The sequence below is a fragment of the Pristiophorus japonicus genome, chromosome 12 (assembly GCF_044704955.1).
Source record: "Pristiophorus japonicus isolate sPriJap1 chromosome 12, sPriJap1.hap1, whole genome shotgun sequence".
Lineage (NCBI taxonomy): Eukaryota > Metazoa > Chordata > Chondrichthyes > Pristiophoridae > Pristiophorus > Pristiophorus japonicus.
In genome coordinates, this window is record NC_091988.1 from 177,374,445 (window position 1) to 177,396,888 (window position 22,444).

At 45.7% G+C, this 22,444-nt stretch overlaps 1 protein-coding gene across 1 annotated transcript in view; it reads left to right on the top strand.

The window, feature by feature from the left end:
* dnmt3bb.1 (DNA (cytosine-5-)-methyltransferase 3 beta, duplicate b.1) overlaps nt 1-22,444 on the top strand; it is a 294,113-nt gene that overhangs the window by 43,297 nt on the left and 228,372 nt on the right. The window contains exon 2 of the mRNA XM_070895082.1: nt 9,708-9,784. Within this exon, the coding sequence (XP_070751183.1) occupies nt 9,731-9,784 (54 nt within the window). The 5' untranslated portion in view covers nt 9,708-9,730. The remainder of the gene's footprint in view (nt 1-9,707; nt 9,785-22,444) is intronic.

Genomic DNA, 22,444 nt, shown 5'->3' on the forward strand with positions numbered 1-22,444 from the left:
TTGATGCTGCTTTAGCTTTCAAACCACTATTCCTGAGGCTATAAACTGCTCCATTGTTAGTGTTACAAAGCACCTTGAGACTGGATATTATTATAGGCCTTGAAGGGCCTTCATGAGAATGAAGGCTGGCTTGCAATATCTGCTTTCTGCACCTCACTAGAGACGCTGCAATGCAGTCCTCTGAACAAGTGAGTGACCAGCATTCAGACACCATGAAGACCATCAGTGCAGTGGTCAACACTGCAGAAACACCTCAACGTCCCAGTGACCTCAGTGTCTGTTGTCTCACCCCAATTAATGGAGATTCTACATCAGGCCTCCCAGGCAGCTGATAGACTTCTTTCACTGTAGTACCATCACATTGAAGTAGAATATGACTGTGTGACTTTTTGGGGGTTTCTCAACGATGCAATAAAATACCACTTTGTCCTATTTTCAAAGGTTTGTGTATGTGAGCTCTCGGGTCTCTCTGTTCCTGCACCCCATTTAAAATTGTACCATTTAGTATTTATATTGCCTCCTCATTTTTCCTCCCAAATTGCATCACTTCACACATTGAACAGAAGATTGGATGTAAAAACAGAAAATGCTGGAAATACTCAGCAAGTCAGGCAGCATCTGACGAAAGGTCATTGACCTGAAACGTTAACTCTGTTTCTCTCTCCACAGATGCTACCTGACCTGCTGAGTATTTCCAGCATTTTATGTTTTTATTTCAAATTTCCAGCATCTGCAATATTTCGCTTTTGTAGAAGATTTGAGGTGTTATGTTCTCTAGTTTCGATGAATAGTTTGCTGTGAAAATGTCATAAGGATCAATTCTGAGGACTGCATTGTTCTACTGCCTTTAATTAACCAAATGATAACATTGCATGTGACCCATTGTTCCTGCGTATTAGCGGGAGATTAATTTTTTTTTAAATCACTTTATTCAGCTTAACGTAGTTGCTGTTAAGCAGGTCATTCTTGGAGATAGTTATTGTTGCCTCAAAAATATGGGGGCGAGGGGAACATCGGGTGGAGGCAGAAAGTGATATGTATTGTGCTTGCATGTTGGGTAACTGAACACCGAAGGACCCCTTGAGGGTAGCAAGCATCCTGCAGCAATTATACTCCAGGATCTTCTTTTGTACTGATTGTTATATCTGAAGAGTATGTTCCAGAGAGTCTGAAATAAAAGTAGCCATTACATTACCACACTAACTTGAGTGTTTATCAGACATAACAGATCTGAATGCCATGGTTTCAAACCCCATTCAAGAGACTTGGGGGCTAGAATTTCCATTTTGGCCACCCGATTACTGCCCAGTTACCGCCCGTTTACTGGCCAAATATGCTAGAAATGGAAATTACTGCCCGGTACAGACCCGAATATTGCCTGTGGTAATTTCGGCCTGCAATTACTGCCGGCATTGCTGCAAATCGCCCGCCCACTTTTCCCGCACAAAAAATGCAGAAACCTTCTCTCTAGCGCTAAATTTGCCAATTCGCCTGTTTTTACTGCCCGCTATCGCTGAGGATATGTACTGCCCATTTTTTTAGGTACATGCCTTATACCAGCGGTATGCCTCCACTTTGGAAATGTTTTTTCTGCGGGGGGGGGGGGGGGGGGGGGGCGGCGGGGGGGCGGGGGCGGGGGAGAGGCTGTTTTAAGTTCCAGCAGGCTGGAATTTATTTTTGAATGATTTTGAGTGAATTCTGGAGTAGTTAATAAGGGATTTTGATTTTGAATATATTGTGGATAATTGACTTTAATTCTTTTGTGGACATCTGAATATTTTTGAGTACTTTAAAAGAAATGGGTCGTGTTGAATAATTTAAAAAAATAAATGTTGTAATTTGAATATAAATAACAAATTTTAATAAAGTAAATAAAATAATAACTAACTGTTTTCAATGAAAATTTTACAAAACAAAACATTATAATCCACAACCACCACCAACAGCAACAACAAATGTAAAAACAACATTCTCCACCGCCCCCCGCCCCCACCCCCCACTTTCCTAGGATTCTACCTGCGGCCACCTTTCCCAACGCCTTTCCTCCCCAATCCCTGCCCTTCTCCTCCTGCTATTAATACCCCTGGCCCTGCCCACGTCGGGACCAGTACGTCGTGCAGCAGAGCACCTCGAGCGTGACTGCTGAGCTCGGGGGGGGGGGGGCGGTGACAATGGCAGTGCGATATGTGTGTGGGGTCTGGAGAAGCGGGTGTTGTTGTCGACCTGTCTTCAAAGTTGGAAGAAAGTACTTCCTCACAACGATCAAGTGCTGTCACCATTGATGGTATGGCACCTTGGGGTGCAGTGCCATATCCCAGGACCATCGATTGCCGCATAGTATTGACATTGATGGATTGGTTATTCTCCCTCACCGCCGCAATCAGCTCCGCCATGTCCTCTGATTGACGTGCTGCTACAGCAGCGATGTTGGCAGACAACCCAGCAATGGCCTGGAGGAGCTCTCGACTCACGGCGATGCTCATCCTAAACAGTCCCACCATGTCCAGGTTCGCATCTGCCTGTCTCGCAGTGTTCCCACCTTGCCGGATCAGCCGCCGCGGATTCAGTATGGGGGTCGGTGTGAGCCGTTGCATGCCATTGGTCCCACTTCCTCGGACCGGAATCCAAGAAAGTTGGATTCCGACGAGGAACCAGTGGACACAGGTAGAAAGGACCTTTCAAGTCCTGCCACCTCTCCCTCCTCCTCTTCCACCGTCACAAAGTTTTGAGGAGTATTTTCCTCCTCCTCCTCAACCATCTCTTCCACCACTGTCTTTTCCATCGTCAGTTCCTCCAGTAACTCCTCACTGGGAGGGGCAGGCGTCTCCTCCTGTGCAACTGTAAAAACATAACGTTAATGGTTGGCGACAGGGGAGGGGAGGGGTCAGAGGTAACATGAGTGCAATTCACTTTGTGCAGGCTAATGTAGAGAGCAAACCGCTGCATCATATATTACTGAGAATCATTACATGAAACTATCATAAGCAGAGTAGACAGAAAACTACATGACATAACAAAACTTGAGTCCCAAACAGTATATTGCTTTCCAAGTGGCAGAGTGTGATCAACCAAAAAGTCATGTCAGAACTAAGAACATTTCGTGCTCCCAGCATTACATTACATTCTACATTATACATACATTCTACATTATACATTATATTCACATGACATCGAATTACATGACCTCAGTACAGTCCAGGGATTATGCAGATTTGCCCTCCACGAGAATGTGGCGGTGCGATCATACACTCCCGTCAGGGCTGCAGCGCGTTCTTCCAGGTCCAACAATTCAACCCTCTTCGGCGGACCTCCACCCGTTTTATAGAGGTCCGCCCTATTGCTGGCTAATTTTTTCTGCAAAGGTGACAAAAAATGTGTGTAAACTAATTTCACAGGTACTATTATGGAACATATGCATATATAGGTAGACATCCCCAATTAACCATCCCCAGTCCTTTCTTCAACGAGTGCACCATTTAAGATCCGTTAGGACGCAATTGTTGCATGATGAACACATTTGTATTAATTAAATATTTTAATTTTGTAGTATTGTGTATTATAATTGTAGTATTATAGTATTATGAATTATAATTATGCTTCAGTTCTTTTCAAAATACTTTTCAAATAACTGCTCTCCTTATTGAAGACAACATAGAAACATAGAAAATAGGTGCAGGAGCAGGCCATTCAGCCCTTCTAGCCTGCACCGCCATTCAATGAGTTCATGGCTGAACATGAAACTTCAGCACCCCCTTCCTGCTTTCTCGCCATACCCCTTGATCCCCCGAGTAGTAAGGACTTCATCAAACTCCCTTTTGAATATATTTAGTGAATTGGCCCCAACCACTTTCTGTGGCAGAGAATTCCACAGGTTCACCACTCTCTGGGTGAAGAAGTCTCTCCTCATCTCGGTCCTAAATGGCTTACCCCTTATCCTTAGACTGTGACCCCTGGTTCTGGACTTCCCCAACATTGGGAACATTCTTCCTTCATCTAACCTGTCTAAACCCGTCAGAATTTTAAACGTTTCTATGAGGTCCCCTCTCATTCTTCTGAACTCCAGTGAATACAAGCCCAGTTGATCCAGTCTTTCTTGATAGGTCAGTCCCACCATCCCGGGAATCAGTCTGGTGAATCTTCGCTGCACTCCCTCAATAGCAAAAATGTCCTTCCTCAAGTTAGGAGACCAAAACTGTACACAATACTCAAGGTGTGGCCTCACCAAGGCCCTGCACAACTGTAGCAACACCTCCCTGCCCCTGTACTCAAATCCCCTCGCTATGAAGGCCAACATGCCATTTGCTTTCTTAACCGCCTGCTGTACCTGCATGCCAACCTTCAATGACTGATGTACCATGACACCCAGGTCTCGTTGCACCTTCCCTTTTCCTAATCTGTCACCATTCAGATAATAGTTTGTCTCTCTGTTTTTACCACCAAAGTGGATAACCTCACATTTATCCACATTATACTTCATCTGCCATGCATTTGCCCACTCACCTAACCTATCCAAGTCACTCTGCAGCCTCATAGCATCCTCCTCGCAGCTCACACTGCCACCCAACTTAGTGTCATCCGCAAATTTGGAGATACTACATTTAATCCCCTCGTCTAAATCATTAATGTAAAATGTAAACAGCTGGAGCCCCAGCACAGAACCTTGCGGTACCCCACTAGTCACTGCCTGCCATTCTGAAAAGTACCCATTTACTCCTACTCTTTGCTTCCTGTCTGACAACCAGTTCTCAATCCACGTCAGCACACTACCCCCAATCCCATGTGCTTTAACTTTGCACATTAATCTCTTGTGTGGGACCTTGTCGAAAGCCTTCTGAAAGTCCAAATATACCACATCAACTGGTTCTCCTTTGTCCACTTTACTGGAAACATCCTCAAAAAATTCCAGAAGATTTGTCAAGCATGATTTCCCCTTCACAAATCCATGCTGACTTGGACCTATCATGTCACCATTTTCCAAATGCGCTGCTATGACATCCTTAATAATTGATTCCATCATTTTACCCACTACTGAGGTCAGGCTGACCGGTCTATAATTCCCTGTTTTCTCTCTCCCTCCTTTTTTAAAAAGTGGGGTTACATTGGCTACCCTCCACTCCATAGGAACTGATCCAGAGTCAATGGAATGTTGGAAAATGACTGTCAATGCATCCGCTATTTCCAAGGCCACCTCCTTAAGTACTCTGGGATGCAGTCCATCAGGCCCTGGGGATTTATCGGCCTTCAATCCCATCAATTTCCCCAACACAATTTCCCGACTAATAAAGATTTCCCTCATTTCCTCCTCCTTACTAGACCCTCTGACCCCTTTTATATCCGGAAGGTTGTTTGTGTCCTCCTTAGTGAATACTGAACCAAAGTACTTGTTCAATTGGTCTGCCATTTCTTTGTTCCCCGTTATGACTTCCCCTGATTCTGACTGCAGGGGACCTACGTTTGTCTTTACTAACCTTTTTCTCTTTACATACCTATAGAAACTTTTGCAATCCGCCTTAATGTTCCCTGCAAGCTTCTTCTCGTACTCCATTTTCCCTGCCCTAATCAAACCCTTTGTCCTCCTCTGCTGAGTTCTAAATTTCTCCCAGTCCCCAGGTTCGCTGCTATTTCTGGCCAATTTGTATGCCACTTCCTTGGCTTTAATACTATCCCTGATTTCCCTAGATAACCACGGTTGAGCCACCTTCCCTTTTTTATTTTTACGCCAGACAGGAATGTACAATTGTTGTAATTCATCCATGCGGTCTCTAAATGTCTGCCATTGCCCATCCACAGTCAACCCCTTAAGTATCATTCGCCAATCTATCCTAGCCAATTCACGCCTCATACCTTCAAAGTTACCCTTCTTTAAGTTCTGGACCATGGTCTCTGAATTAACTGTATCATTCTCCATCCTAATGCAGAATTCCACCATATGGTCACTCTTCCCCAAGGGGCCTCGCACAATGAGATTGCTAATTAATCCTCTCTCATTACACAACACCCAGTCTAAGATGGCCTCCCCCCTAGTTGGTTCCTTGACATATTGGTCTAGAAAACCATCCCTTATGCACTCCAGGAAATCCTCCTCCACCGTATTGCTTCCAGTTTGGCCAACCCAATCTATGTGCATATTAAAGTCACCCATTATAACTGCTGCACCTTTATTGCATGCACCCCTAATTTCCTGTTTAATGCCCTCCCCAACATCACTACTACTGTTTGGAGGTCTGTACATAACTCCCACTAACGTTTTTTGCCCTTTGGTGTTCTGCAGCTCTACCCATATAGATTCCACATCATCCAAGCTAATGTCTTTCCTAACTATTGCATTAATCTCCTCTTTAACTAGCAATGCTACCCCACCTCCTTTTCCCTTTACTCTATCCCTCCTGAATGTCGAACACCCCTGGATGTTGAGTTCCCAGCCCTGACCATCCTGGAGCCACGTCTCCGTAATCCCAATCACATCATATTTGTTAACATCTATTTGCATAGTTAATTCATCCACCTTATTGCGGATACTCCTTGCATTAAGACACAAAGCCTTCAGGCTTGTTTTTTTAACACTCTTTGTCCTTTTAGAATTTTGCTGTACAGTGGCCCTTTTTGTTCTTTGCCTTGGGTTTCTCTGCCCTCCACTTTTCCTCATCTCCTTTCTGTCTTTTGCTTTTGCCTCCTTTTTGTCTCCCTCTGTCTCCCTGCATTGGTTCCCATCCCCCTGCCATATTAGTTTAACTCCTCCCCAACAGCACTAGCAAACACTCCCCCTAGGACATTGGTTCCGGTCCTGCCCAGGTGCAGACCGTCTGGTTTGTACTGGTCCCACCTCCCCCAGAACCGGTTCCAATGCCCCACGAATTTGAATCCCTCCCTGCTGCACCACTGCTCAAGCCACGTATTCATCTGCGCTATCCTGCAATTCCTACTCTGACTAGCACGTGGCACTGGTAGCAATCCCGAGATTACTACTTTTGAGGTCCTACTTTTTAATTTAGCTCCTAGCTCCTTAAATTCGTTTTGTACGACCTCATCCCTTTTTTTACCTATGTCGTTGGTACCAATGTGCACCACAACAACTGGCTGTTCTCCCTTCCATTTCAGAATGTCCTGCACCCGCTCCGAGACATCCTTGACCCTTGCACCAGGGAGGCAACATACCATCCTGGAGTCTCGGTTGCGACCGCAGAAACACCTATCTATTCCCCTCACCATTGAATCCCCTATCACTATCACGCTCCCATTCTTTTTCCTGTCCTCCTGTGCAGCAGAGCCAGCCACGGTGCCATAAACTTGGCTGCTGCTGCCCTCCCCTGATGTGTCATCCCCCCCCAACAGTACTCAAGCAGGGGGATGACCACAGGGGACCCCTGCACTACCTTCCTTGCACTGCTCTTCCTGCTGGTCTTCCATTCCCTATCTGGCTGTGGACCCTTCTCCTGCGGTAAGACCAACTCACTACACGTGATACTCACGTCATTCTCAGCATCGTGGATGCTCCAGAGTGAATCCACCCTCAGCTCCAATTCCGCAACGCGGACCGTCAGGAGCTCGAGGCGGATACACTTCTCACACATGTAGTCATCAGGGACACCGGAAGTGTCCCTGAGTTCCCACATGGTACAGGAGGAGCATATCACGTGACCGAGCTCTCCTGCCATGCCTTAACCCTTAGATACCCTTGAATTGGTAATAACAATGTTACAGTTCACTTACTGATATAAAAAATAAAAAGAAAAGAAAAGCTACTCACCAATCACTTACCCCATTGGCTGTGACGTCACCTTTTGATTCCTTTCTACTTCTATTTTGCTTTCTGTCCCGCTGTAGCTGCACCGGTACGCCTTTTATAGGCCGCTCCGACACTGCTCCCACCTCTCGCCAACTGCCGCTGGTACTCGAGCTCCCGTTGGGCCTTTTATAGGCCGCTCCGACGCTGCTCCCACCTCTCGCCAACTGCCGCTGGTACTCGAGCTCCCGCTGGGCCTTTTATAGGCCGCTCCGACGCTGCTCCCACCTCTCGCCAACTACCGCTGGTACTCGAGCTCCCGCTGGGCCTTTTATAGGCCGCTCCGATGCTGCTCCCACCTCTCGCCAACTACCGCTGGTACTCGAGCTCCCGCTGGGCCTTTTATAGGCCGCTCCGACGCTGCTCCCACCTCTCGCCAACTACCAACGATCCTCTTTCTCCTCCTCACCACTATCAACAACTCACTCTCTTCTCTGTACATGCGCAGGGTCAACTCTGACCCAAAATCATGGGAGAATGACTGCGCATGCGCAGAGATGAAAAAATGCTCCTTGCTAGAGGCATGCTTGCCTTTACAAAGGCAAGCAGATTGCTGACTCCGAGGGATTACGCCACCGCCCGCTCCGGCCCGCTACCCTTGAGTACCGCCACCGCCGACAACCAGCAGGCAAAAACCGCAGGAGCGCTCCTTAGCGATATTCCGGCAGTTCTAAAGATGCTAAGATTCGGGCGGGAGCGATCGAGTAGGAAGTTCTAGCCCTTGAAGACATAATCCCGCTGACACTTCAGTGTTGTGCTGAGGGAGTTCTGCGCTGTCGGAGGTACCATCTTTTAAATGAGACATTAAACTGAGGCCCCTGTTTGTTTGCTCAAGCTGGACGTATAGGATCCCATGGTACTATTTGAATAAGAGCAATAGAATTCTCCTGGTCAAGCTTTATCTCTCAATCACCATCACTAAAACAGATTATCTGGTTCCTTGTCTCATTGCTGTTTGTGAGACTTTGCTGTGCACAAATTGACTGCCATGTTTGCCGACATTACAACAATGACTACACTTCAAAAAGTACTTTATTGTCTGTGAAGCACTTTTTGACTTCCTGAGGACATGAAAGGCACTGTATTAATGCAAGCTCTTCCTTTATTTAGGTTTGATGGCAAGAAGTTCTTTACATAAATTATGATTAAAATTTCTGGGTGGGTTAGTGGAGGCAACAACCTTGATGTAATTTAAGAGATAGCTTGATGCAGAGATAAAGCAGACTGTAGGTTTTCCCAAATGGAATAGCTACCTACAAAAGACCAAATGGTGGTCCTCCTCCCACATTTTTAAAAATCCATTCTGGGGTTGTGGGCATCACTAGCCAGGCCAGCATTTATTGCCCATCCTTCGATGCCCTTGAGAAGGTGGTAGTGAGCCTTTTTCTTGAACTACTGCAGCCCATGTGGTGAAGGTACTCCAGCTGTGGCTGTTGGGTAGGGAGTTCCAGGAATTTGACTCAGCGACCATGGATGAATAGTAATATATGTCCCAAGATGGGGTGGTGTGTGACTTGGAGGGGAGCTTAGAGGACATGGTGCTCCCATGCACCTGCTGTCCTTGTCCTTCTAGGTGGTGGAGGCCACAGGTTTGGGAGGCTCACATTTATTTTGTGATAGATGAATTCAATCCCATTTCCCCCGTAGAAAAGAGAAAACCAGGTAAGAGGATGGCAGTTCTGTCCCTCATTGGGCAAGTAACTCCCCTTCCCTGAGGTCTAGCATTCACTCACTAATGCTGGCACGAGAGAGGGTCAAATGTTTGAAAACTGGCAGCTTACTGCTTCTGCAGATAGTAAAAACTGTCCTGGTTTTTTTTCGGCAATAAATTCCAGCTGCAGACATATAAACTTGTTTATGTTATATTAATTATCCTCTGTGGAAAACTATACAAACTAATTTAATCTTTGTGATTTAAATACAGATTCTGAACAAGAGAGACTGACAATGAAATCTAATGACTGCAACTCAGAAACTATTGGTAACATCAGCAAACTACAGGTAATGACTGTAAATATTGCACCTTCCATCTATCAGTGACTTGTCTTTTTGAAAGTGTTAAATATAAAAATGAAAGCTTTAAAGAACTGTATTTGGAGAACTGGTGAGAGCAAATCCTGCCATGATGGTTGATAACATTATTTTTGCGATGACTATCTCCATCCAGTTATCTGCTATGATTGACGTTGACAGTAAATGGTAAAAGTGAAAAGCAGACCATTCTTTAGCATTGACATTCCTCACTCTGTTGAGGATGAAAAAGTATCAGTATGAACAGGGGGAAATTAAAATTTAATCCATTTTAGGGGAATGAAAATCAAGCAAGGGAATTTAAAAGCAAATTTAGCAAGTCTGCACTCCCAGCACAGAGCTTGACTGGACAGAAGCATGAGCTGGAGATGGGTTAGAACCCTAGTTCTGATGCTTCGATTGCACTCTTTTCCAGAGAGGCTCTGCACTGCAAGCACAGCCTTGTTGAGTTTTACTTTTAATTTTGTGTCTAGATTTTGCCCTCAGAAATCTGTACTCCTTTCAGTAAAAGTCTGGATTGAATTGCTGCTGTGGAGAAGGAACTGAAGCACATCCAGTACCATAGTTGCCAATAGATAGTGACTGAGTTGATTGTTATTGTATTTAACATACACAGCAGGTTCTGACCTGCCAGGATTATCCTTGAAAGTTGTGGAATGTGCAGAAGTTTCAGTCACCAAAATGTGTGACGATGTATTTCACTGAAAGCAGTGGCCTTGCATGTAAGGACGTGTTTGGTGTAACACAGTAATCAAGTCAGACAGCTGCAGCGACAGGACAATTGCATATTAAACAAAAAATTATCTGCCTTCACCACCTGCACTGTTAGTGTAGTGTCTCCCCATGCAATTTATTTTAGATATCTTTCTTTACTAAAGCATCAAAGTATGTTCTCTCTCTATTTATTTAGATGTGCATCCCAAAGTCTTTTTGTGTTCTTTCTCTTTGTGTTTGCCTTTACTTTTCAATGTGAAGTGAGAAAAAGGGGTCAAGAGCAGACGAAGAGGGAGAAGTTGAGCAAGGCGAAGAGTAAGGAGTACTAAGAATGTAAACTGAGTATAAAACAGAAGACTGAATCGGGGACTAGGTTTGAAAAGGAATCCAATCACATAAGAACATAAGAAATAGATGCAGGAGTAGGCCATTCGGCCACTCGAGCCTGCACCGCCATTCAATAAGATCATGGCTGATCATTTACCTCAGTACCCCTTTCCTGCTTTCTCTCCATACCCCTTGATCTCTTTAGCCGTAAGGGCCATATCTAACTCTCTCTTGAATATATCCAATGAACTGGCATCAACAACTCTCTGCGGCAGGGAATTCCACGGTTAACAACTCTCTGAGTGAAGAAGTTTCTCCTCATCTCAGTCCTAAATGGCACACCCCTTATCCTAAGACTATGTCCCCTAGTTCTGGACTTCCCCAACATGGGGAACATTCTTCCCACATCTAACCTGTCCAGTCCTGTCAGAATCTTATACGTTTCTATGAGATCCCCTCTCATCCTTCTAAACTCCAGCGAATAAAGGCCCAGTTGATCCAGTCTCTCTGCATATGTCAGTCCAGCCATCCCTGGAATCAGTCTGGTAAACCTTCGCAGCACTCCCTCAATAGCAAGAACATCCTTCCTCAGATTAGGAGACCAAAACTGAACACAATATTCCAGGTGAGGCCTCACAAAGGCCCTGTACAACTGCAGTAAGACCTCCCTGCTCCTATACTCAAATCCCCTAGCTATGAAGGCCAACATACCATTTGCCTTCTTCATTGCCTGCTGTACCTGCATGCAACTTTCAATGACTGATGAACCATGACACCCAAGTCTCATTGCACCTCCCCTTTTCCTAATCTGCCGTCATTCAGATAATAATCTGCCTTCGTGTTTTTGCCCCCAAAATGGATAACCTCACATTTATCCACATTATACTGCATCTGCCATGCATTTGCCCACTCACCTAACCTGTCCAAGTCACCCTGCAGCCTCTTAGCGTCCTCCTCACAGCTCACACTGCCACCCAGTTTAGTGTCATCTGCAAACTTGGAGATATTACACTCAATTCCTTCATCCAAATCGTTAATTTATATTGTAAAGAGCTGAGGTCCTAGCACTGAGCCCTGCGGCACTCCACTAGTCACTGCCTGCCATTCTGAAAAGGACCCGTTTATCCCGACTCTCTGCTTCCTGTCTGCCAACCAGTTCTCTATCCTCGTCAGTACATTACCCCCAATACCATGTGCTTTGATTTTGCACACCAATCTCTTGTGTGGGACCTTGTCAAAAGCCTTTTGAAAGTCCAAATACACCACATCCACTGGTTCTCCCTTGTCCACTCTGCTAGTTACATCCTCAAAAAATTCCAGAAGATTCATCAAGCATGATTTCCCTTTCATAAATCCATGCTGACTTGGTCCGATCCTGTCACTGCTTTCCAAATGCGCTGCTATTTCATCCTTAATGATTGATTCCAACAGTTTCCCCACTACTGATGTCCGGCTAACCGGTCTATAATTACCCGTTTTCTCTCCCTTTTTTAAAAAGTGGTGTTACATTAGCTACCCTCCAGTCCATCGGAACTGATCCAGAGTTGATAGTCTGTTGGAAAATGATCACCAATGCATCCATTATTTCTAGGGCCACTTCCTTAAGTACTCTGGGATGCAGACTATCCGGCTCCGGGGATTTATCGGCCTTCAATCCCGAACATAATTTCCCGCTTTATACGGATATCCTTCAGTTCCTCCTTCTCCCTAGACCCACTGTCCCCGAGTACATTCGGAAGGTTATTTGTGTCTTCCTTCGTGAAGACACAACCGAAGTATTTGTTCAATTGGTCTGCCATTTCTTTGTTCCCCATCATAAATTCACCTGAATCCGACTGCAAGGGACCTACCTTTGTCTTCACTAATATTTTTTTCTTCACATATCGATAGAAGTTTTTGCAGTCAGTTTTTATGTTCCCTGCAAGCTTCCTCTCGTAGTCTATTTTCCCCCCCTTAATTAAATCCTTCGTCCTCCTCTGTTGAATTCTAAATTTCTCCCAGTCCTCAGGTTTGTTGCTTTTTCTAGCCAATTTATATGCCTCATCTTTGGGTTTTAACACTATCCTTAATTTCCCTTGTTAGCCATGGTTGAGCCACCTTCCCCATGTTATTTTTACTCCAGACAGGGATGTACAATTGCTGAAGTTCATCCATGTGATCTTTAAATGTTTGCCATTGCTTATCCACCGTCAACACATTAAGTATCCTTTGCCGGTCTATTCTAGCCAATTCACGCCTCATGCCGTTGAAGTTACCTTTCCTTAAGTTCAGGACCCTAGTTTCCGAATTAACTGTGTCACTCTCCATCTTAATAAAGAATTCTACTATATTATGGTCACTCTTTCCCAAGGGGCCTCGCACAACAAGATTGCTAATTAGTCCTTTCTCATTACACATCACCCAGTCTAGGATGGCCAGCTCTCTAGTTGGTTCCTCGACATATTGGTCTGGAAAACCATCCCGAATACACTCCTAGGAAATCCTCCTCCATTGCTACCAGTTTGGTTAGCCCAATCTCTATGTAAAGTAAAGTCGCCCATGATAACTGCTGTACCTTTATTGCACACATCCCTTATTTCTTGTTTGATGCTGTCCCCAACCTTATTACTACTGTTTGGTGGTCTGTACACAACTCCCACTAGCGTTTTCTGCCCTTTGGTATTTCGCAGCTCCACCCATACCAATTCCACATCATCCAGGCTAATGTCCCTCCTTACTATTGCATTAATTTCCTCTTTAACCAGCATCGCCACCCCGCCTCTTTTTCCTCTCTGTCTATCCTTCCTAAATGTTGCATACCCCTGGATGTTGAGTTCCCAGCCTTGGTCACCCTTGAGCCATGTCTCCATGATGCCAATTACATCATATCCGTCAACGCTGTCTGCGCAGTTAATTCGTCCACCTTATTCCGAATACTCCTCGCATTGAGGCACAGAGCCTTCAGGCTTGGCTTTTTAACACACTTTGCCCCTTTAGAATTTGCTGTAATGTGGCCCTTTTTGTTTTTTGCCTTGGGTTTCTCTGCCCTCCACTTTTACTATTCTTCTTTCTATCTTTTGCTTCTGCCTCCATTTTATTTCCCTCTGACTCCCTGCATAGGTTCCCATCCCCCTGCCATGTTAGTTTAACTTCTCCCCAACAGCACTAGCAAACACTCCCCCATGGACATTGGTTCCGGTCCTGCCCAGGTGCAGACCATCAGGTTTGTACTGGTCCCACCTCCCCCAGAACTGGTTCCAATGTCCCAGGAATTTGAATCCCTCTCTCTTGCACCACTCCTCAAGCCACGTATTCATCTGAGCTATCATGGCTGATCTTCTACCTCAACTCCACTTTCCTGCACTATCCCCATATCCCTTGATTCCCTTAATATCCAAAAATCTATCGATCCCTATCTTAAATATACTCAACGACTGAGCCTCCACAGCCCTCTGGGGTAGAGAATTCCAAAGTTTCACCACCCTTGAGTGAAGAAATTTCTCCTCTTCTTATCCTAAATGGCCGACCCCTTATTCTGAGACTGTGAACCCCTACACTCCCTAGCCAGGGATACATCCTCCTGCATCTACCCTGTCAAGCCCTGTTAGAATTTTGTATGTTTCAATGAGATCACCTCTCATTCTTCTAAACTCTAGAGAATATAGGTCTAGTCTACTCAATCTCTCCTCATAGGAATCAGTCTGGTGAACCTTTGTTGCACTCCCTCTATGGCACGTATATCCTTCGGTAAGGAGACCAAACTGTACACAGTACTTCAGGTGTGGTCTAACCATGGCCCTATATAATTGCAGCTCTTTTGTGTAAGCAAGTCATCTTCGTTTGAGGGACCATCTATGATGATGATAATATAATTGCAGTAAGATATCATTACTCTTGTATTCCAATCTTCTTGTAAGAAAGGCCAACATACCATTTGTTTTCCTAATTGCTTGCTGCACCTGCATGTTAACCTTCAGTGATTTCCAAAAGAGTTTCATGTTTCATGTACAAGGACACCTAGGGCCCTCTGAACACTAATATTTCCCAATCTCTCATCATTTAAAAAAAATACTCTGCTTTTCTATTTTACATACTAACGTGGATAACTTCACATTTTTCCAATATATTCCATTTGCAATGTTCTTGCCCACTCACTTAGCCTGTCTGTATCCCCTTGAAACCTCTTTGCATCCTCCTCACAGCCTACATTCCCATACATAGGGATCAATTTTCCCCAAAGCTGTTTTTTGGCGTATTTGAAGAGTTATGCCCGTTTTTGGGGGGCCCAAGTAGCTCACAGCAGCCTGCACAAGCACATTAAACATTGCAGTAACTTACCTCCATTACTAAAGCTCCCCCCCCCCCCCCGCCTCCCTGCCGATGCCGGTCCCGGTCCCCGCACCTATCTCAGGCCGAACGGCCTCCTCCCTTCCGTTCCCTGCCCCTAACTATGCCCGAAAGACTTCCACCCCATGTCCTCTCCCACTCTCTCTTACCCCTCCTGCTGCTGCTGTCCAGGCATCTGCTGCGTTGATTTACTTACCTGCGCCGATTTTCTTAACTCACCAGAAGGTTTTTCTACAGAGGCCACATACGCCGGCCTAAGAAAAACTGGAGTAAGAAGAAGAACTCAGCTGGCCATACTTGCCTAAATGCCTAAAGAACTAATCTAAAAAAATCGTAACTAACTGAGTTACGCTGGCGCACATTGATTGGAGAAACTTGTATTTTTTAACTTAGGCCAAAAAAACGACACAAATCACTGGGGAAAATTGAGCCCACAGAGTACCAGAAGAATTATAGTCATCATCATCATCATCATAGGCAGTCCCTTGAAATCGAGGAAGACTTGCTTCAACTCCTGAAGTGAACTTTATTGTGTCTGTAAGCACTCTAGTAATGACTCCACGAGGCAAGGTATTGGACTTGAACTGTGGTGACCTTAGTCCATTTATTACAGCTCCTGAGTGAGGGTACAGCATGGGCAATGCCCTTTTATACCTGGTTACCTGTAGTGTACAGGTGACCCCTAGGTCTCCACCAGTTGCACCCTCTGGTGGTACAGGCATAGTGTATACAGTGTGAAGATACATCCAGTAGTCTTATGTGATTGTACAGGGTATAAACTTGTGTTATACATACACAGCAAGTTCTTTGGTGGCTGAACAGTCCAATATGAGAGCCACAGACTCTGTCACAGGTGGGACAGATAGTCGTTGAGGGAAGGAGTGGGTGGAACTGGTTTGCCGCACGCTCTTTCCGCTGTCTGCGCTTGTTTTCTGCATGCTCTCGGCGTTGAGACTCGAGGTGCTCAGCGCCCTCTTGGATGCACTTCCTCTACTTAGGGCGGTCTTGGGCCAGGGACTCCCAGGTGTCAGTGGGGATGTTGCACTTTATCAGGGAGGCTTTGAGGTGGTCCTTGTAGCATTTCCGCTGCCCACCTTTGTCTCGTTTGCCGTGAAGGAGCTCCGAGTAGAGCACTTGCTTTGGGAGTCTCGTGTCTGGCATGTGGACTATGTGGCCTGCCCAGCGGAACTGATCGAGTGTGGTCAGTGTTTCAATGCTGGGGATGTTAACCTGAATGAGGACGCTGATGTTGGTGCGCCTGTCCACCCAGGGGATTTGTAAGATCTTGCAGAGACATCATTGGTGATATTTCTCCAGCAACTTGAGGTGTCTACTATACATTGTCCATGTCTCTGAGCCATACAGGAGGGCAGATATTACTACAGTCCTGTAGACCATGAGCTTGGTGGCAGTTTTGAGGGCCTGGCCTTCAAACACTCTCTTTTCCTCAGGTGGTCGAAGGCTGCACTGGTGCACTGGAGGCGGTGTTGAATCTCTGCATCAATGTCTACTTTTGTTGATCAGAGGCTCCCGAGGTATGGGAAATGGCCCACATTGTCGAGGGCTGCGCCGTGGATCTTGATGACTGGGGAGCAGTGCTGTGTGGCGAGGACAGGCTGGTGGAGGACCTTTGCCTTACGGATGTTTAGCCTAAGGCCCATGCTTTCGTACGTCTCGTAAATATGACGACGATATCCTCGAGTTCAGCCTCAGAATGTACGCAGATGCAGGTATCGTCCGCATATTGTAGCTCAACGACAGAGGTTGGGGTGATCTTGGACCTGGCCTGGAGGCGGCGTAGGTTAAACAGCTTCCCACTGGTTCTGTAGTTTAGTCCCACTCCAGCGGGGAGCTTGTTGACTGCGAGGTGGAGCATGGCAGTGAGAAAGATTGAGAAGAGGGTTGGAGCGATGACGCAGCCTTGTTTGACCCCCGGTCCGGACATGGATTGGGTCTGTAATGGATTCGTTGATAAGGGTCACGGTCTGCATGTCGTCGTGGAGGCGAAGGATGTGGACAAACTTTTGGGGGTATCCGAAACGGAGGACACTCCATAGACCCTTGCGGTTGACCATGTATAAGGGCTGACGCTGCTCCCTGCATTTTCCTGTAGCTGTTGCGCTGCAAAGATCATGTCCGTTGTGCCCCGTAGAGGACGAAATCCGCACTGTGTCTCCGGGAGGAGCTCCTTGGCCATAGGGAGAAGACGGTTGAGGAGAACTCTAGCGACAACTTTCCCAGTGGCTGATAGCAGGGAAATTCCCCTGTAATTGCCGCAGTCGGATTTGTCCCCTTTTTAAAAGATGGCCACGATCACTGCATCTCTGAGATCTCCCGGCATGCTCTCCTCCCTCCAGATGAGAGAGATAAGGTCATTTATTGCACCAACAGCGTCTCTTCGCCATACTTTAAGCCTCAGCAGGGATTCCATCAGCTCTCGCAGCCTTGTTGTTAGGCTGTTTTATGGCTTTGCCTACCTCGCATGGCTTTGGGGTTTCACTGAGGTGGTGGCGGGTCGCATGCTGCGGAATGGAGTCAAAAACACTCGAGTCAAAGGTAGAGTCTCGATTGAGGAGATCTTCGAAGTGCTCCTTCCAGCGGGCCCTGATAGCCTCAGTGTCTTTGATGAGTGTTTCCCCGTTCTTGGCCAGCGGTGGGGTGGGGCCTTGGGAGATTGGACTGTAGGTGGCCTTGACTGCGATGAAGAATCCTCGCATATCGTGGCTGTCGGCCAGTTGTTGTATCTCCTGTGCTTTCACCATCCACCACCTGTTCTTTAGGTCCCGGGTTTTTTGTTGGACATCAGCCTTGAGCCGCCTGTAATGTTGCTTTGCTGCTCCTGAGTTGGGTTGTTGCTTGAGGCTCAGAAATGCTCTGCGCTTGCAATCTATTAGTTCTTGGATCTCCTGATCATTCTCATCAAACCAGTCCTGGTGTTTTCTGGTTGAGTGACCAAGTGTCTCTTCACAGGCACTGGTTATGGAGGCCTGGAGGGCAGACCAAGTGCTGTGGGCATTCAACATCTCAGGGTCATCAAGGCACACCAGGTTAGCTGTGAGGCGCTGGCTGTATAAGGCTCTCTTAGCTGGGTCCTTAAGTGCCCCGGCATTGACTTTTTTGCGGCACAGTTTCTGCTGTCCCCTCTGCTTTGGGGCTATGTTTATATTGATGATGGATCGGATTATGCGGTGGTCCGTCCAGCAGTCGTCAGCTCCTGTCATGGCGTGGGTGATGCGCACATCCTTGTGATCCTTGGCTCAGACGATGACATAGTCGAGCAGGTGCCAGTGTTTGGAGCGAGGGTGTTGCTACAATGCATTGTATTTGTCCCTCTGGCGGAACAGGATATTGGTGATGAGAAGTTTATGTTCTAGACATTTTGTCAGGAGTAGGGTACTGCTGGAGTTGGCTTTCCCTACCCCCTCTCTGCCAATCACACCTCCCCAGAGGGCTGTGTCTTTGCCGACCCTGGCGTTGAAGTCACCGAGGAGGATCAGTTTGTCGCCAGTGGGGATGCGGGACAGGGATGTTTCGAGGTTGGAATAAAAACCCTCTTTGGTCTCATCCGTTGCATCGAGTGTTGGGGCGTATGCACTAATGACTGTGACGCATTGGTTCCGGGATAGGGTGAGTCGAAGAATCATGAAGCGTTCGTTAACCCCGCAGGGGGAGTCTTTGAGGCGGTGGACCAGCTCATTTTTGATGTCGCTGTTGGAGTTGTCCATGAGGGTCCCGACGTTCCAGGTCCCAAACTTCATGTTAACGACGTGGAAGATGCCTGTGCGTGAGTTCTTTTAATGTGGGGTGGCCATTGCACAGCGGCAACCACGCGGGCTTAGCTGAGCAATGTCTTGGTCCAGTGGCAAGGGGGTCCAAGGCAACTGGAGACCAGGCACTGCTGTATGAGCCTAATTGCCTGCGGCGAGATGTTGGCCGTAAGCTTGGCGCCGAGTAGCGCCCTTGATGGTAGGTGGCCCGAGGCTTGGTTGGGGGCAGGCATTAGGAAGGTCAGTTGTTCGCTGGAGTTCCGAGGGATGTTTTAAAAGTTTCTTCCAAAGTTTAAAAAAAAGTTTTCCAAAGTTATTTAAAAGTTTCTCCAGAGGTTTTAAAAAATTTCTCCAAATTGTTTAAAAGTTTAAAAGTTGATTAAAAGTTTAAAATGTAGGTCAGTAGTAGGTACTCCCTTGGCACTGCTCCATGGGCGCTGCCAGCCCTCTGCAGCTGCAGAAAGCCCTGGCCAGACCATGCACCAGTAGAGTTATAGATAGTATTAAAGACAGAAATATAGTGGAAATGCAGCATTACAGGATCAGAATTAGTTGTGTTGCAAGATAAGGTGTCAAGACATTGGCTGTTAATTTTATTTCTTGACAATGTTATTGCAAGGCTGCATCCTGCAGATGAGAACTAAAAAATGGCATACCTTTATGGTACCAATGCACCCACTCCACTGACTGCCAACACGGATTTCTTATTTACATCTCATAACTCTCCCTGTGTCCTCGATTCTCTCTCAGATTCTACCAAGTAGGTTTAACAGTGAGATAGCAAAAAGAAAATGCTTGGGAAAAACACTTTTTACATTCTCAGGTGGACCCAAGCACTTTAATGCAATGAGTTACTTTTTGAAATGTAGGAAAATGCAGCAGCCAATTTCACACAGGTAGTTTCCACAAACAGCAATAAGATCATTGCCAATTAATCAAAAAATGTTTTGGCAGTGCTTTGTGAAGGATGGTGGTGTTTGGTTGCCAGGGCACTGGAAAAATTCCCCTGCTATTTTCAAAATCATACTATAGGATCTTTTCCATCTACCTGAAAAGGCAGACAGGGCCTTTGTTTAATGTCTCATCCGAAAGTCGGTAACCTGCCCAAAGAAGTTGACAAGCGGCCCAAGCCGGATTCAGCATCAGGCCTCATTTGAATAAAACGGGACAGCTGCGTTGGCTGTACAGGTCTCCCGATGCAGCCTGATGGTCAGGGGTTTAGGAATTCCAGCTGCCTTCCAACATTGAATTTGCTGAAGGGGTGGGCAGAGGAGGGGCGGGACTGGACTGACAGCAGCCCGCAGTAGTTTTATGGAGCCAGATGAACTATTAAAATTTTTGTTGCCCGTTTTTGAGCAGTCTCCAGCAGTCCCACTCGACACAGAAGAATGCACGTGCGGCGTAGGATTCACCTGTTTGCAGACTTATTTTGATTGGTGTTCTGCAACTGCCATTAGGACCCCGATTTGCATATGCAAGGTGCCTCCTAATGCCTATTTCAGGTGGATGCCTTGCACACCTAGAAGTCACCAGCCGGTGCACTTCCGAACGAGGTCGGGCACGGGATATTGCAAAACCAAATTGGCCCCCCACAATGTTGATTTTACACCAGGCAGTATGATAAAATTCTCACCTAGTATCTCCAACAATTGCCCCAACAGCTCTGCATTAAAATGTTACCCGATCTTATTTGCTGAAGTGTTAGAGTGGAGCTTGAACTGACAGTCTTCTAACTCGAAGGCACGAATGCTACCACTGAAGCAAGCTGGTACAGAAAGAAAACTAAGTTGAAAAACACAATATGAATTGCATCTCGGTAAAGAAATAATAATAAAATAATTTTTCCAGATTCCCAAGCACGAGGTTCCTATTGGACAGTACTAGCCTTTGAGCTCTGCCATTTGTATCTATGATATGCCTTTTGATTGAGGCATCTATCTTTTGGATGAAATGTTAAACCTAGTGAACGTAAAAGATCCCTTGGCACTATTTGAAGAAAAGCAGGGGGTTCACCTGATGCCCTGGTAAACATTCCTCCCTTGGCTAACACTACCAAAACAGATCATCAGGTGATTCACTTTATTTGTTGTTGGTGGGATCTTGCTTTGCACCTATTTCTATAATTTGCATATATAACAGTGTCAGCACTTCAAAAATAATCCACTCGTAAAGTGTTTTGTGACATCTTGAGGGCAGGATAATTACTGGAAATAATGTTATGGATTGACATTAAAACAGAAAGTTTGCCAATTCCTGTTGTCAGTTAGGCACTAACTGAGCGAATTAATCAGGACTTTCACATAATTGAAGATGGCTCCATGTTGCTAAGCTTTAACTCATGATTTTTCTGAATTGGTTAGAGTTTTTTTAAAGCAACTTTGTTAGAATCGCAAGGAGTTTAAATCATTTCCTTTAAAAGCTTTCCCCCTATGTACTTCTCCCCTTTAAAGGCTAACACTCTTTCACCTTGTGCCCTGTTGGTGAAGGCATGGTTTGATCTCGGTCACTCGTGAAACGATAAAAGTGGAATGTGATTCTTGAATAATTTGGCTGGAAATGAGAACATCTGCGCTTTATGACATTTGACAATGACATTTATATTTGTTTAATTAAAAAAAATATTTTTTGCATGTATTGAAACTTGAAAGCTTGCATCAAAAGAAATGATAAAGCAACAAGAAGAGTATACAACAGGCACCTCTTTGCAACAAGCAAGCCAATTAGCTCTTTTTTAGTTTTTGGGAGATGGATTGGAGTCAGCTAAGATGGCATGAGGTTGACAGTAGGGGGATTACAGTAGGGGTTGGGCTAACTGTTGAGGGCAAGTTGGGGTCAGGCTCACAATATGAATTGGTGCAGGGTTGTCCTGACATGAGGAATTGGGTTTGGATCAGACTAACAGCGAGAATCAGGTTGGAGTTGGGGATAAGGGAATATTTCTAGGGGAGTTCAACACTAAAGGCCCAATTTTGACCCTGCCTGCCTAGCTGGACTGGGGAAGGTGGATGATTAAAATGGTGTTTGGGCACTTTCCCAACTCGTTTGCACAGCCGCCATTTTAACTGCTTGATTTTTGGTAGCGTCGGGTCTTTCCATCGTGGGCAGGCAAGGGTGTCAGTAATCTTTAAAAGTTGAGATACAATGCGATCATTTGTACCCCAACGCAAAGGAACATCCTGCTGCTCCTCATGCACAAGGAAACTTAAAAAAAAAAGGTCAGGGAATAAACAAAGATTCGCAGTATCCTAAGAATGCAAAAATCAGGAGTCAGAAGTTAACTTGTTTATATGTATTCCGCCTGTTAAGTATTGAGCTATCTGTAGCCTGCCTGTTGTGATTGTAATACGGACTTTAGTTAAGTAAACAAATATATTTAATAGTTTGATAATCTTCGAGGAGTAGCTCTTTTTAAACTCAATCCTGCGTTCTAGTTTCTAAATGTGTTTTTTGGAGGGGGAAATCCTGGAAAATGTAGTTCTAAAGAATAGAATTCAGC